At 37.8% G+C, this 17,143-nt stretch overlaps 1 protein-coding gene across 2 annotated transcripts in view; it reads left to right on the top strand.

The window, feature by feature from the left end:
- Positions 1-9,723, top strand: part of LOC118343252 (T-cell differentiation antigen CD6-like) — a gene marked incomplete at its 5' end in the record, with an annotated part of 13,500 nt that extends 3,777 nt beyond the window's left edge. The window contains 11 exon segments of one of the 2 annotated variants that reach the window (XM_035682016.1): positions 190-468; positions 1,930-2,244; positions 2,568-2,882; positions 3,360-3,431; positions 4,291-4,422; positions 5,234-5,350; positions 5,556-5,678; positions 5,885-5,956; positions 6,736-6,912; positions 7,504-7,605; positions 7,685-9,723. In XM_035682016.1, the coding sequence (XP_035537909.1) occupies positions 190-468; positions 1,930-2,244; positions 2,568-2,882; positions 3,360-3,431; positions 4,291-4,422; positions 5,234-5,350; positions 5,556-5,678; positions 5,885-5,956; positions 6,736-6,912; positions 7,504-7,605; positions 7,685-7,773 (1,793 nt within the window). 2 annotated transcript variants of the gene reach the window in all.
- Between the last annotated feature and the right edge of the window lie 7,420 nt (positions 9,724-17,143).

The following is a 17,143-nucleotide window of genomic DNA, read 5'->3' as shown; positions in this document are numbered from 1 at the left end:
TGGGTCTAAAATCCATCTCACTCAAATTTGACCCGGAAGAGCATCAATGTACAAAAATTTGTAGCACTTGTGTAAAAGTATTACACTACAGTATTATATTACTAATATAAAGACAAAAGCTGTGTTAGCTCAAAACATAGAATACACATACATAAATCGTCTTGTGTTTCTTCCTCTGTGTGTCCTCAGGTGACCCTTACATTCACAAACTCTCTGGTGAATGCAGCTTCACGCTCAGGATGGCTGGAAACAGGAGCAGTGAGGTGGTGGCATTAACAGCCGACTCTGCACATATGTTGGTTGAAGAGATCTGTCAGGCTCTTGACTGTGGCAGCGTCTATCATGTGAATAAAACGAACTCACCCGCCAATACCACGTGCTTTCAGAGCTGTTTGTACCAAAATGGTAGTTTGCAGAACTGTTCGCAGAGTATGGGAAGTAACTGCACAGTGATTGGAGCTGTTTGTGGTAAGGTTTTACCATCTCTATTATGTTTTATAGTTTCAGTTTGTTTTTATAGTATTAAAACCGAGCATGGTGGAAACTTTGCACGGGCTCACTGTACTGTACTGTAACTGTATTTCTCCCTAATTAGGTTTTTGGTTTGTCACATAATGTGAGCAGATACAAAACACCACAATATCATATTTATAAGATGAACCTACAGGAAGTGGAATGATCTATCTGCCTACTGTAAACTACTTTTGATTGCAGTTTTAATATTTAAAATTAAACTTATTTAATATTCTGTTTGATTATTTAGAAAGATAAAATAATTATATTATCATTAAACAAAGACTGAGGACAACTATGGAAGACTGCGAGTGACTTGAAATACATGTAATTAAATTGATAATTGATACTCGATTCTTTTGCTCACACTATGTGTGTGTAGGCGCCGGTATGCAGCGAGCTAAACACACTTCTAATAAACGTTGAAGACAGAAAGTTGGCCTTTGTGGGTTTCACTGGACGATAATGTGAAACAGTAACAGAAAATTCAGTCGGAGTGATTAGAAAAAGATAAAATACCAAAAACAAGAGTTAGACAAATAATATTGTGAAAATAGGACAGTAACAGTAACAGATTCACAAAAGTATAAGGTAGCTGTCAGTTTAGCTACACTGTCCTCCAGTGAAAGAACAATAAGTCCCCAAAGGGAGCACAACACAGGAATTATTCTTAATAAATTCCATAACAGTAGAAGTAAAAAGAGTAGAAGTAAAAAGAGTAAAATACACAAAAGTGTCCAACAGTGATTTCACAGTTAATGCTATTTAGAATATTAGCAACACATTAGCCTCAGACAGCTAGAATAATGGATGTCTTAGTTAGCAGTAAACTGATAAAAGAAAAACTAAATCAACAAACAGCCGTAATAAACGAGTACCTACAAATAATGCTGAAACAAGGGCATTTGGAGGCGTAGATAAAATATCTTCTTATATGTTTTTTGGCAAACAAACTTTAGTATATTAGCTACTTGTTGTTTTGTTTCCTTTTAACAAACTAAACCAAAACACAGCAATAAATAGTCTGGCAATAACTGCATTGTGTAGACTGTTTAACAAGACCTTATGACACATAATAACACAACTTTTAATACAATATTAACATGTATCTGTCCAGTAAATAGACCATATTGTCCAACAGAAACTAGAGATCAGCCCAGGTTATCAGTCTGGTCAGATATGATATTCTAATGTAGTTTAATCTTTATTTTGTGATGCTACTACATTGATTAATAATGGTCCTTTAATTTAAAGCTAGTAAAAGAAACTAAAAATAATCATTTTCAAGGTACGAAATTAATCTCTCTCTTTTATTGTCTGAATATTATCAAATAAACTGTCATAAAACTATTTCCCAAGCTTTCTCTGCCCTGCATCATAAACAGTGCCATAAGTATGGCATTATAATGTCCTCAGGCCACCAGACTGTGCGGCTGGCAGGAGGATCAGACCGCTGTGCCGGACGCGTGGAGCTGTGGAAGGATGGGAGATGGGGCACAGTGTGTGACGACCAGTGGGACCTGGAGGAAGCTCACGTGGTGTGCGCCCAGCTCGGCTGCGGTTACGCCCTCAATGTGACGGGACAGGGTGGCTCCTTCCCCCCGGGCAGAGGACCCATCCACCTGGACGACCTGAACTGTACTGGCAAAGAGGAGAACCTGTGGGCCTGTCCGGCTGCAAGAGACGAGCCCGACTGTGGACACAAAGAGGATGCTGGTGTCATATGCTCAGGTCACATTTCAGCTCAAAAAACATAGAAAATAACAGATTTGAAGCATGAATAGATATAATAGAATGACAAAGAAGCCTTAAATTCCACTTACTAGTCATATACTAAATGTTATATTTATTTATTTTGGATGTGTAGCCACATCTTTACTGTAATTTGCCCATAAAATACCCACATTGTGTGGGTTATAATTGTGAAATGTAAACTACCTCCAGGTAAAGAAAAAACATAAGCAGACTACTTGGGAATATGATTAATGTAGAGAATGTAATTGATTTTCCTCTAATAGTTTCACAGTTTGTATCATCTGTGTGTCTGTGTGCAGAAATGAAAGCAGTCAGACTGACTGGAGGTTTGGACCGCTGCTCTGGTAAAGTGGAAATCCACCGTGATGGCAGCTGGGGAACGCTGTGTGACAACTGCTGGAATAAAGACATGGCCTCCATGGTGTGCTCCATGCTGCAGTGTGGTGCCGAGCCGCTAAAATACACCCAGTTTCTTCCTCCTCTCCTTCACAACGAAGGGGCACTGTGGTACTATCTATGCAATTCAAATATGCAGAATATGTGGGAGTGCATGGAGTACAAAAATATAGAGCACCTGTGTGCGTCCTCAAAAGCATCTGGTGTCATCTGTAATGGTGAGTGACAGTTTTTGTGTTAGTGGCTGTTAATGAATTATGTTTTGTCCAATAACAACAATATGGGTTAGTGCTGAATTGGTTTTGTATGAGGCAACAAAACCTGATGACTTTGCTTAGACACAGTAAAATAGGTGGACCCGTATATGTAAAAAAAATATATTTTACTTTTATACTCACACAAAATGTACAATTGTTTCTGAACACAACTAGCTGGTAACTTCCAGATGCATTTTCTATTATATTTTGTTGATCTTATTATTATTATAGATAATGACATAGATAACTTTACACCTCAACCATCCTGTTTTTTGTGGCTTGCTGTTCAGTATTCAAAACTATGAAATTAAAATGCTGAGCACATTTTGCTTATTTAGATAAACCAGGTGAAAATGGGATTTTCTATATTTCTTCTCTTTATTTGTCAGCTCACATCCAGACTGTCCTCAACAAAAAGACAATATTGTTGTGTTGCAGGTTCCCTCGGGTTTCCTGCACCTACCACAGCCACCACAGCCAACGCAACTGTAATAACCAGTTGGACGACTGGTAAATATTACAGCTTTTTATTGACATAGACACATCAAGACTTATCACATTATGTTTAAAACTTTAAATGCCCTACAAGGAGTTTGTTTTAATGGTTATGGAATAGTCTCCATTTAATACTTATGCCTCTATATGAGCTACATAAACAAGTTTGGTGTCAAATGCTATCAAATTTAACACATTCATTTAGTTTAATTTAAAATATAAAAAAGAAAAATTAACACAAATAATTAAATGATCTGTTATGGCCACATTTTAGACTTAGTGAAAAAGGAACAATTTAATCTGAACAATTTATTGATTTCTAATGCCACCTTTAGATATTTCTATTCAGTGCTTTACTGTGCCACAGTAATGTAATGTTTTTGAGGTAAAATATCTTCATATTGGGGCTTTTACAAGCAAATATTGACATATGTGATTATTTTCAAATAAATCAGCGTATATTTCTGCCACCCTTAAAAGTCTCCATGCCACCCTCTTGCCACCCCATGAATATTTCTCTTGCTCCGCCCCTGTATTTATGTATAATTATTATATATAATTGATGTATAGTTATTCTTAATGCCTGCAACCCGGTTGTATTTGGTTGAATTCTAATGAATCGGATAAAACAAGGTGATGGAAGCATTCCCGCTTTTATCCACAGGGGCTGCCAGAGTAAGCAAAAAACGTATAATTTAAATATTCCTTTACTTTTTAAGAGTAATGTAGGACAACCGAATATGTCTTAGTATGTTATAAAAGTCATAGGAAGGTGTACAAACAAACACTGACAATTATAACCACGTGAGTCTTGAATCAACTACCAGAAAGTTTGAGCATGATGTATACTTTTTCTCTCTGTCCATCCTCCAAGCTGCACCCGTGGTTGTTGAAGGCTTCTCATTACCATCTATAGAGCTGCTCAGCACCATCACTCTGTCTCTTCTGCTCCTCGTGGTTCTGATCACAAACACGGTGCTCTGCTGCCATTACAAACGAAGACATGGTTGGTTCCCCCTCATTACAGTGTCACTACTTTCATCTGAATAGCAAATCAGAGTCAATTTTAATATGTCAGAGTAATAAATCAGAATAATAAGGCATGCTTTTGCCATCAGGAGCAGTGAACTGAAGTTTTAGATTTTTAACGTCGCTCCAGTTCCAGATACCTTGTGCTTTGTGGGTGTTTGAGCTTCGCTCTGCAGAATGATGAATGTGCACAGTTTAACACAAGAAGGAAGTTTTCACATCAATCTGTTGAAAGGGGAAAGTTTCTCTGAGCTCACCTTAAATCTGATTAAATCTGAGCAGTTCGCAGCTAGTTTTGAAGCCAATCATTGTTCAATATGCAACTTAAGTGTGACTTACAATGAGAAGGAACGTATCAGTGAAGTAGGAGACGTCTTGTTCAGCTGTTAAACTTTCCGAATGAACCATATTTGCATATTTATTGATTCTGGGTTTCTCAGTGAGGAAACTTAGACGTAGTTTTAAGAATTCTTATAAAGGTAATTTAACATTTTTTGTGAAATAATACATTTTCAGATACAAATTTCTTTTCAAAGCATTTTTTTAAAATCTTAAAACATGTGTGGGAGGATCTCAGCATCAAACAGAGTCTCCATCTCATCTGTTATTCCAACCGTATTCTGCTTTTGTTTTATTTTTTATCTCATATCTTTAGTATATTAATAGCTCTAACTCTCATTTTTAAAATACAAAACAATCTTTCTATTAGACAGTAGACACTACAGCATGAGTTAAACATTTCATCCACTTTAGAATAACTGACTGTATCTTGGAACGTATGTCCACAGCGTTCTTGCTCCAGCAGACGCGCACCAGCTCACGACCTTCCTCTGAAAATCATCACAACAACTACCATGAATCTGTCAACCTCATCAAGGTCACTACCAACCCACCTGAGACAGATGGTCAGTGCAACATTATACTCAATAAAAAACTGAATGTGTGTGCAAAATGTAATACCTCAGATAACTAAATTTTGTCTGTCTTTTCTTTCTTTATACCCTGCATATGTGTACTCACATACGTGTACAGTCGTGAGAAAGCATCTCTCCAAGGCATAGAGTCACCTCATGAAGTCGTTTTTTTTTTTTTTCTGTTTGTCTCAAAAAGTCCCCTCCAACCCCAGGTATCTTTGGACCCAGCTTAGTAGTGTTGACAGCACGTCAGTAGATACAGACTATGAGCAGTCTGAGCCAAGCAATGACCCGTCTGTCCCTTTATCAACTTTCCGGAGTGAGCTATGTTCTTTTATTTCCTCTCCATTTGTATTCATTCCTGTGTGTTTTCTCAATCTGTGCCTCTTAAGATGTTCTCTCGCTGTGTCGCATATTGCGGTTGAAGCTGCTCTGTGTGTGCAGTATGTGCAGACCAATACAATGAATGTTTGCAGGATGGTTTGTGAATAAAACAGTGCTTTGTGTGCACCGTTTTGTATCCAGATTCTCAGAGGTACAAAACAGAGATGAACCCTTTGATGAAGCCCTCGGGTCTTGAAAGCCTCTTTGAGGAAGGTGAGTCACTTTGAGCTGGCAAAGATGTCACAGAGAAAAAGACGTTACACTTTGCAGATCACGATAATATTTACACTGTACAGTACTGCTGTTCCTAGGAATGATCTGATGGTAGAGGCACAAACATTGATATAGTATAAATCACCGCTGGGACCTTCTGAACACATTTACACTGTTCAAAAACATTTATTTTTAGTTATATTTAACCTTTATTAAACAAGGAAATGTTTTGAGCGATGAATATTTTTACTTAAATACTAAGTACATTGATCCATCTCTCCTCTTTTGTTTTCTTTAAATAAAAAGTATTTACATCTGTTTTCAAAAGAACTGTAATAGATATGATACTTTATGTCCGGTTATGTCACATAATCTGGTAAACTGTTCCACCTTTTTTCCACTATTTTGTACTTATGGTCTCTAGTACGATAAAACACCTGTAAATATTTCCATGCCTGGCAATTTAGGCATTTATACCTGACTTGCTGCTAGACACTGAACCCTGTTAGCAATGTTTAACCATTTTAATGATGCAAAATGTCATATAATTAAATGGGTTCTTTCTTATTGTAATTAAAAAATCCAGTGACATTTTATTAATCTGTAAATGGGCTTGTTGTTGCTTAGAAATATAATTTACAACTGTTGATTGAATCATAGCTATTCATTGCAACTAACATTAAGAAACCTTTTTTGTCAGGCATTAAACATCTCAACAATATTTTTATTATATTAAATTATCTCCTTTACAAGAGATTTTTTTTAAAATTATTTTTCAGGCACTGAGCCCAGAGATGAAGTGATGGGAGCCTTTACAGGCTATAATGGTGACTGCACAGACCCTCAATATGCCAGAGTTTCAAAGATCACAGTGGACTCATTTGATACCTCCAGTACCTCCTCTGGGGAATGCTACGAAAACACAAACCCAAAAGGATACGTCGTAGTAACCCCCGGTCAGTCGAATTTATTCACCTGCTTCCCTTAAGCGAGTACCTTTATTGTAAAGTTACTGTAAAAATGAACTGTCAGCACCTTTAATATGTTTGCCATACACTTTTAATTCCACTTTAAAGTGTGTATTGGCGGTTGTTTTGAACATGATTATAGTATTTAAGGAATAGTTCAACAAACTAAAGCTAACTGTCTGCTAACTGTATCTTCATATTTGACAAATAAACATGAGACTAAGACTCAGTCTTCTCATGTAACTCTAAGTAAGAAAGGGAATAAGCGTAGGTCTCAAAATACTAAACTATTCAAATTAGGATCCACCGTCATAAATTGATTCCTGTTTTAGATCATCTTTCTATGTAAATTTTTTTTTTTTGCTTTTTAAATATGATATACTCACCCCAGTAATTTTTGTACAGTCCCTGAACCAAATCTGTGGGCAGCTTAGAATAAGAAAAACACTCAACTGAAAGTGCCGTGTTTCACTTCTTCTGGTAAAGAGGATATGAAAACCAGAAGAAAGTCAGTTTGAAACTGTCTTAAAAGAAACTTTTTTTATAAAAACACATGACCTGTATTCTCACAAATTACAGAGCCAGGAACGAGCCAGTCATCTGTTGCCAATGATACTTTTGACCCTTTAAGGATGTACACCAACGATTATTCTAAAACAACAACCAACCTTTACAATTCAGGTAAATATCACTAAACAGATGTTACACTTAAAATAAGATTGATAACATTTTCTGGTATCAAGTATTGTCTGATCATTAGGTGATGAAGATGGCCCCATCTACTCCCCAGTGAGCCCCGACCAAATCCCTTCATCTGAGGATGACTATGATGATGTCGGCCCCTTATAGTGAACAGAGGAGGTAAAGAGAGTTTGGGACTGAAGAGAACGTCTGTGACATCTCCAGATGCAAAACTGCACTGTATAGAAACATGTACTTTATTACCACTTTAGACTGAGAAAATGCAATACGCATCAATTGGGTGATTTAAGTGATATCGGTTAAAACCGGTCATTTTGGTTTCTTACATAAAACCATTGTTTCAAAAGTATTTGATTTACTACATTTCATTGTGTATCGTAATATCAAAATGCTGTTGATAGATGAATTATGTGCAGCAGAGGCATCTAAAAATGTTCTTCTCAAACAAAATCAGTTTTGACCTCGACTTTACGACTGACCTGCAACTTACCAAACTACTGTTTCCTGTGAACCGCAATAATATAAGTTCAGTGTACAGCTGTGGAGCCTCCAGATGTGATTGACCTGCTGCATCGGAATGAACAAACTGCTGCCCTTTTCTCATTTGTGAGCACAAACTGTTTCTTGCATGGTGCTTTTACGACGCTCAGGCATCTGACAGTCAGATGCCATGGATAGCTGGCAATAGAAGGCGTCGCACTTATGCATTTTTGTTCAAAAATCAAACTCTGGCGGCAAATGAAAAGCAAATTTGTCACATCCAAGCATCCTTGAACTGGATGTTTCAAAACAGTCCCTGCTTTCAGCTGCTTTGCCATGCAAAAATAGTTTGATGTAACAAATGTGAGGTGATGGATTAGCATCTATCAATAGAACCCTTTTAACAACAGACATTTTGACTTGTCCAAGCAGGAAAAGCAAGCTCCGTTCCATTAAGTGTCCCAGTAAGCCATGTACATGCACGATACCAGAGCCCTGGAACCGGCTCACCTAAATGGAATGCAGCCATTGTCAATGTTATTAATTCCACCTGTACAAGTTGAAATGTCGGCTGTGAAAAGGGTTATCAAAGCAAGTTTTTATGTCTCTACAAGTTATTTTATATAGTGCACTGAGATTAAATGACTGCATGGAGGTTAATGTATGTTTAGGTGAATGAATGTAGTAGAAGAAACTTTAACATGTATGTTTTTTTTAGATTTGTGATATTTAACGTGTTTGCATAGCAATTTTTTAAAAAAAATGGTACTGTATGTACTGTAAATAATGTGCTATATAATCTCTATAAATGTGATGTGCACCAAATGGCCAAAAGTATGTGGACGTAACATTACACCCATATGTGCTATTTTAACAGCTTCTACTCTTTTAGGAAGGCTTTCCACAAGATTTTTGAACCTGATCTGTTCCCATTTAGCCACACGAACATTAGTAGTAAGGTTGGACAAAGATGTAAGACATCACATCATACAGACAGGCACAGACACACACACATACAGTAACTGATCATTAGCCAGTGGAAAGTTTTCAATTTGCCTGTCTTGCTTTTCTAGTTCATGTTAAAGGTGTTGGGTTGATTGAAGTTGTTCCTCATCAAACTAGGAGAACCATATCTCTATGGATTTATTTTTGTGCTTAGGGATATTATCATGCCAACTAGGAAAAAGCCTTCAAACTGCTACAAAGGTAGCGAAGTTCTCAGTCCAAACCATAATAACCACAGACCAGAGACAAAAAAGTAAGTGTCCTTATACTTTTGGCCAGATAGTGTACTGAAATAATGTGCTACTGTTTTCAACCTGTGTAATTAAACTGTTGAGTTCTACCACAAGGTGGCGTTACAAGCTTGTAAGTAACTAAAAGTTTAAGTGCCTGGAGGGAGTAAAGCCCTCACATGTAAACTACTGAGAAAAAAAAAACTTGTAATACCATAAAACATTTGCCAAAGCAATCTTTTCCAGGCTGTAACACTCTGTGACAAATACCCATTCGTGCTCGGTGAGTGAAAAGTCAAAATAATGCACTGTGAAAAAGTTTGAGAGGGGGAACTCAGGATCCTGATCGGGGGCCAACGTAAACCATCAGTGCAGTTTGAAACCAGACCTGGCACCGCTCTTCTTGGTTCATTACATCTGCAGCAGCTGCAGAGCATCAACGCTTCCTCCTGATCCAAAGTGATGCCTCGAATCTCTTGTTTTGTAGAGGTAAATATGACAAACTGCTTCAAAGCACCTGTAAAACTTAGATAACACAGATAAACACGGATTAGCTTCGGCTCAGCTAACGTGAGAAGTGGGAGTGATGATGCATTAGACTGATAACCAGCAGAATTGGGTGTTTTTTGACTGGAAGGTATTTGGCAAGGAAGAGGAGTAGGATGATTGTGTGTTGGGGTGTGTGGAGGCGAGAGGAGGGGGAGGAGGATGGGGAAGGGAGGGGGTGAAGCTGAGGAGAAAAGGAGGAGTTGGACGGCGAAGATAAAACATGTCTGAGAGAATCATATATTACACTCAAATTTAGTCCAGAGCTCTGCATCGAGATAAACAGGCGAATTAACGACCAGATCTCCTTATGAAACTCAATCTCTTTCACATGCCAGAGAATCCAGCACACTCACACACACACACACCAACCCACACACCACTTAACAGAGATTCCATCTAAAAGTATGCAGTTTGATATATTACAGATCCTCCTCGAACAGTTTGCTTTTGTTTTATTCTGCTCTCAAAGATTGATAAGTCAGAATCTTATAATCTGTGGATTTACAGTCCTGATTAACATCAAGGGAAAGAAATGTAGTACACTAGTATTTCAAGTAGCTTGTAGTATTTGAGGGATTAGAAGATCAACCCTCTGTTTTTACTTTGTTCGTTAAATCAGTTACACACAAAGGATTACGGCTCCATAAGTCCGTAAGTTGCTTAAAGTGTCCCGACAACTGATCCTGCCCGAGTTTAAACTTTTGAACTCTGTTTGTTGAGGCCTGGAGACGACAGTACCTGCCTGCAAACAATATGTAGCACATACTAGAACCTGATATTACAACTGCTGGAGTTTGTGTTGAGGACACTTTAGAGGTCCAGTAAAATGTAATATAAAAAATATTACAACAAAAAGAGGTGCGGCCGACTTTTTGGCATTGGAAATGTGTTGACAATACGGGTTACTCTTAAAGCTATTAAGGTTTAAGACAGTATTTCTTGTCTGTGAATAAAATATTCTTAGCTTTTTCCCAAGATTTCAAACTATCCCATGTCCCTTCAATGGATACATCTTGTTGAGTTGTCCATTCATGACTTTTGGTCACATGATAACAGGCGATTATGTATGGGCAATGATATATGGTTGAAAGCTCCAGAAATAGCAAGTAGGTGAATCTTATTATCTTATCTTATTATCTTATTATACAGTGAATGAAATGACTGTGTATAAAGACTTCATTATTTTGGTTTTTACAACACTTTTACTGTTTGGTCCAACAGTCGCTCTCATCAACCTTGTTTCAGCCAACAAAGTTAGCAACTAGCTGAACACAGTAAAGCATTTAGCCACTAGAGAGTCAGATATTTTCCACAGGATTCGGTGGAGAGTGAATATTAGACTTGCATTCATCAGGGGGCCCCAAAAACATGACTGATGAATTATAACACTGCTATGTATCTACTAGATGTGTAAAAGGCATTTGTCCATTAGCCAGAGCAACTTATCAGTCTTTCTGGGGAAAAAAAAAAGCTTGTTCCTGAGATTTACTGTCCATGTTGTCCACCACAGCAGTTTAAAACCTTTGTGGTTTTAACAAAGCAATTATGGAGCCCCCGCAGGGTCAGCTGAGAAAAATGTGTAAATCTGTACTCTCAGTTTACAAATCTGTGGGCACGTATTAGGAATCTGAGAGCATAGTTTATAAACTCTGCACACAGATTTGTAAACCGAGAGTACAGATTTACACATGGCTTTTTTTTTTCTCAGCTGACCCCAGGTGGGCTCGGTAAACAATGATTACTTTGTGAGCGTCAAAAATCTACTACTACTACTACTACTAAACTTTTTCTAGCTGTAACCTCTGCTTGTGGTGTTTGTTATAGGTCGCTAAAAAACTAAACTATAAAATAATAAAACAACAATATATAATTTTTCACCTAACTGGATTTTTGGATATTAGCATTGCAGCAAATGTCAGTGGGATTTTAAATAAGGTTTTCTCACTTTTTCTGCCCCCTACTGGCCAAACAACCCTGATTCCTGCAGCTTTTGGAGAAAGTCTGAGAATATCAAGTGGTACGTTTTGGCTTCATTGTTATTTGGGGCACGTTTCTTATCTTAACCGTTATTTTTATTTAGGACAAAAATGCACTTTCACCTCCATAAAGCAACTGTTATTCTATTAAGAAACCTCCTTCCTAAAGTATCTGTGTACAGTTTGTATGTTCTGTATCCTTTGGTGAAAAAATAACATCACATTATTGAATACTGGTTTCAGTTTTAAAACCTCTTCACCATTACAAATAGTTCAAGCCAGATTTCACGTAACATTACAGGAATAAGAAGAAAATGCAAAAACACAGACTCCAACATGTTTAATTAATGTCTTACTTCACTGCAACATGTAGGTTTTGCTCTTGACTCGGCCTTTGTATTGGCACTGCTCTTTGATTGCCAGGGACATGTTGCAGGATGGACTGCAGCCAGTGAAATGCACTGAGGTCATCCGTTTAGGTAGAGCCCCAGATGGTTACAGACCCTGGCAAAAAAATCCACTTCAGCTTATTAATCAAAGCCTTTTCTCCTTTGGCCTAGCAATGGCAAAGATTTATACTAAAGCCATTAAACTCACTAATATTCCCCTTCTCCTGATTAGTCACTCTCACAGTGAATCAGCCTGTAGTTTGGCTGTAAACGACATTATAGCCTGCTGGGCTGAAGCCTGGGTGCGCTTGCGAGGCCCGGTAATAGTGTTGATTACTCTTCACTCATTAGGTTGCTTTCACTGCCGCCGCTAAGCCCTCATCAGGAGGTTTTTGGCTGAGCGGCCGGGCAGGGGCCCTGATCCAATTCACCTTTAAAGTTCAGTGGACCTGTCTGGGTTGCCACGGGTCAATGCATCGCTCTCCATGCTGTGCACTCCCAGAGAGGCCCTCATTACCTCATTTCCTGTTACTACTGTACCAGACAAGCATTTGAATCTCATGGTTTGGTTGTGTAAAGTTTGCAATGTTTGTCACAAGTGGTATATTAAAACTCTGGAACAAAACACTTGTAGAATTTATGTCTTTGGAGAAGATTGAATGTGATAATCAGGCATAATTAACAGTTTGTACGGTGGCCCTGAGGTGAAAAACATTGAATGAAGGACAAAACAGAAAACACATTTAATAGAACACAGCATTTAAGAATAAATGACATTTATGAAAACACACCATCATTTTAGAAAACACATTAATAAGTTTGAAAAACAACATTTTAAGAAGAAGTTTTATAAAACATTAATCAGAAAATTCAACAAAATTTTATAAAACACATTCACAAAAACAGAAAAAGGTTATTCTTCCCTGCAGTATCACTGATCAAACCTACTTAAAATCACTGGGTTAAAAACTGACCCAGTTTGATTTAATATAGCACTGACCCAAGATTTCCCAGATTTTTGTATATTACAGTTGTGTTATTTTGACCCAGTGTGAGACACGACATTGCCCAAGTTTTACCTTAAAAAGGTAAGGTGTACTGTTAGTTGTACAAAATTTACGTGCGAAGATTATAAATGTTATTAAAAAACGATAGTTACAGTAGCTTATTACGGTTCACATTCATATATTTTTTGGTGTGGGTAGATAACCCAACTGTAACATAAAAACTCAACCCTTGAAACAGTTGTGTTTTCTATTTTCCTAATGTGATTCATTGCTGTTGAGTTTTGCCCCACAGGGCCACCGTACGTTTCTCATAAGACACATTTATTAGTCTCTATAAAGAAATGAATCCCAACTTGAAAGCTGGCCTGGCAGCGCAGCGTTTAGCTCATTAACCTTTTTTTTTTTTCTTCTTAGCACCTCGCTGCAGTTAACAGTCTGTGGCCTCTTCCCCACCAAGACACATTCATGTAGCTGCCAATCAGGTCAGCGCTGTAATTAAACTGCTTTAAACTTGTTCAGTGGTGCTTGGAAGCTGTAAAAATACTTCCGTTTGAGTGTCAATGGGAGCCTGTGGTGGTTAACGCTGCATTCATGGGAGAATACATTGTGTCCAGTTAATGTAAGTAGTCTGGTCAGTGGGTCAAAAGGGCAACATGACTGAAGGATACAAGGATGTGCAGTAGTTTCCAGCTGTTTGGTAATTTAGGCTCAGGGGAGTTTTTTTTTCTTCTTCTTCTTCACTTGTCCAACATTCAATTTTCTCAAGCAAGTAAGAATTTATGGACACATTTCCTTGTTTGTCTCCGACCAGATGGACTGAGGTTTATGAGTGTGCGGTGCATGTCGGACAGCGGCATCTCGCCCTGAGTACCAGTCAGTCAGGACAGGCATCATCAATCTTGGTCTGCAGTGAATGGCAGATTGGCTGCCATAAACCAGGCCTGATTGCAGTGTGCTGTTCCCTGCGGAAGAGTTTTCAGGCCAAGGGAGGCATGGAAACAAAACCCTGCAGATACAAACAATGTGTGTGGGACACGGTGAACCGGACCACATTGGAGGATGGTATACTGTACATGTTTGCACCAGTAGTACACAGAAAGGATTCATTATTTATTGTTCTTGTTAATCAAAGTGATCCTGTAACCATTTCTGAAGCATTAGACACCAACAGGTTGCAGATGGATAGAATTACAGAATAATTAAAGAAAAAAAACGTGCAATTGAAATACTCTCAGAGCTGTAGCTACAATCCGGGCATGGCCAGAATAACCTGTTCAAAGGCCTTTGGGTAAATACTTGCTGTGGGATCTAAATTAGCTTGTGGCCATTTGATTAAACACAACCTTTGATTAAAATGAAGGTCTAGATTTTGTTGCCCGATGTCATCAGGTAATAATGAAGGACCCCCTTTACTTGTTTTTGCATCTTAATGATGCAAATTGGCAACAAATCTGCAGTTCCAAACCACAATTAACATGCAGGTGAGCTAGCAGAGCTGTGTAGACTTCAGGTTGTATCTCAGTGAGACTTTTCATATATTGTGGTCCCAGTTTGTGTCAAACACTGAGCGCTGCCACAGTCATTGATAATAAACTGATCTGTACGCTAAGTCAAAGTTAACAGAAAACACAGGCACCAGGCCGACAAACCCAAACGACAGTCAGACCACAGCTATCGTGACACAACAGGTAACAGTGGAATAGTTAGAAGGCAGGTATATAGACAGAGTGGCTGATTAAGGTGGATGAGAAGCAGGTGTGCTGGCAGGTGATGATCAGGGGAACGGTGGGATTTTGTAATCATGAGTTGTATATTGTGGTAACTCTTTCTGTAATTAAGTTGCAGATATTTTTTAAAAGTTGGATTGGCATGAAATGTGGGACAAAATAAAATCCGAAGTACCCAGAAGATTCATTCAATAACTTTGGTGACCACTTTTGTCCAAAACTTGTACACATGTATTAGCAACTGTTAGCATTCTAGCACACTAAACTAAAATGGTGACCATGGTAAATATGATACTGGATTAATATCAGGTATAATCAGGGTCAGTTTATTGTTGATGAGTGGGCATTGTCTCGTGTGATTAAAATAATAATATACTTTTAGCATTAAATTGAACCCCAGCTAGAATCAGCAGTTTGCTCTCCAAACAAAAACTTTATGAACACATCACTCTCTGTCACTGTGAGTTACCGACACTGTAACATTAACACGCACCAGAAAAGCTACATTTGGCACAGGCGCCACACCAGGCCAGGTGAGGGCTCGCTGTGGGTATGAGTCATCTCTGTTGTCACGGTTACACAGCATCGTCATTTGTTTGTGCGCCCCAGGCGAGGTCATTAATTACGGAGTCAATCTGGGACAGCCTTAGCAAAGCATGTACGTAAATGTGAATGCAGACGTTTGTGCCAACAGAGTTCTCATTCACAGGACTTCAGGCTCATCGCGCAGGGGAGAGAAAATGGAGGAAGAGGAGCAGGATGAAGAGGAGGAGGTGTATGGAAGCAAAGAAAGAAAGTCTTACAACTAACTGTATACCTAATTGTGCATGTGATTACAATTCAAATTCTTGGATTTATATTGTTTGAAACAAGTAATTTCAGGTTGTGCAGCACGTTGGTGCTTTGAGCTAATGCTAATGTCAACATGCTGAGATGACAGTGCTAACATGATGATGCTAAGCTAGGTATAATATTTACAATGTTCACCATCTTACTTAACCAAAAGTTATTCCAAAGCACAGATAAAATACTGTTTCATATTATTATTATTATTATTATTATAACCACCAGTAATTTAAATAAAGATAATTTCTGCAACTAAATAACTAAATCATTTATAAATGATAAAAACAAGCAGCAAATATTTGGCATTCTTTCTTGAACTGAGAGCTTCAGTTACCAGTGGTGGAAAGTAACTAAGTACATTTACTTAAGTATTATATGTATTGTATTATGTATTATGCATTATGTATTTTGAGTACTTGTATTTTACTTGAGGATTTCCATTTTCTGCTGCTTTCAAGTTCTACATTTTAGAGACATACATTGTACTTTTTACTCCACTACATTTATTGATAGCTTTAATTGCTTCAATAACATTTCGAATTTAGATTAATAATACAAAATATAACCAACAAATAAATGATGATGTAATATTAAAATAAAAGAAAATAAATGGTAAATGGACCTGTACTTTCTAGTTTTCCAACCACTCAAAGCACTTTTACACTACATGCCACATTCACCCTTTCACGCACATTCACACAGCATGGCTGTCCATCGAACAATAACTAACTCATTCATACACAATAACACACCGATGTTAATGAATGCATCGGGAGCAATTTGGGGTTCAGTATCTTGCCTCAAAGATGACTTCGACACGTGGCAGGAAGGAGCGAGTCGAACCAACAACCTTCCGGCTCTGCCTCTGAGCCACAGCCAGAGGACTTTATTGATCCCTTGGTTCACAAAGTATCCGGCAGTAAATATAGTAAAGATTTAGTTCCACCTTTACAAACATCAATAATTATAATTTAATAATATACGTTATTCTGAAATGGACCATTCTGCATAATAAGTACTTTTACTCTTTGTACTTTAAGTTTGTTTTGATACTAATATTTTTGTACTCCTAGGTTGAATGCAGGACTTTTACTTGTAATAGATTATTTTCTACACTGTGGTATTACTAGTTAAGTAAAAGTTCTAAATATTTTTCAAAATTGTAATTATTTCAACCTTTCTTTGCTTCCATACAGCGTTAAGTTTATTCTTGATCACATGATCTCCTCCGTTATAGGGTGTGTGTTGTTTTTCAGATTGAATGAGGTCACTGCAAGATTGATAGCATGGCATGGTAGGTGATGGTGA

The sequence above is a fragment of the Morone saxatilis genome, unplaced genomic scaffold (genome assembly GCF_004916995.1).
Source record: "Morone saxatilis isolate NCDOM2014 unplaced genomic scaffold, NCSU_SB_2.0 Contig9, whole genome shotgun sequence".
NCBI lineage: Eukaryota > Metazoa > Chordata > Actinopteri > Moronidae > Morone > Morone saxatilis.
Note: the sequence above shows the minus strand (reverse complement) of the source record. Positions and strands in the feature narration are given on the sequence as shown.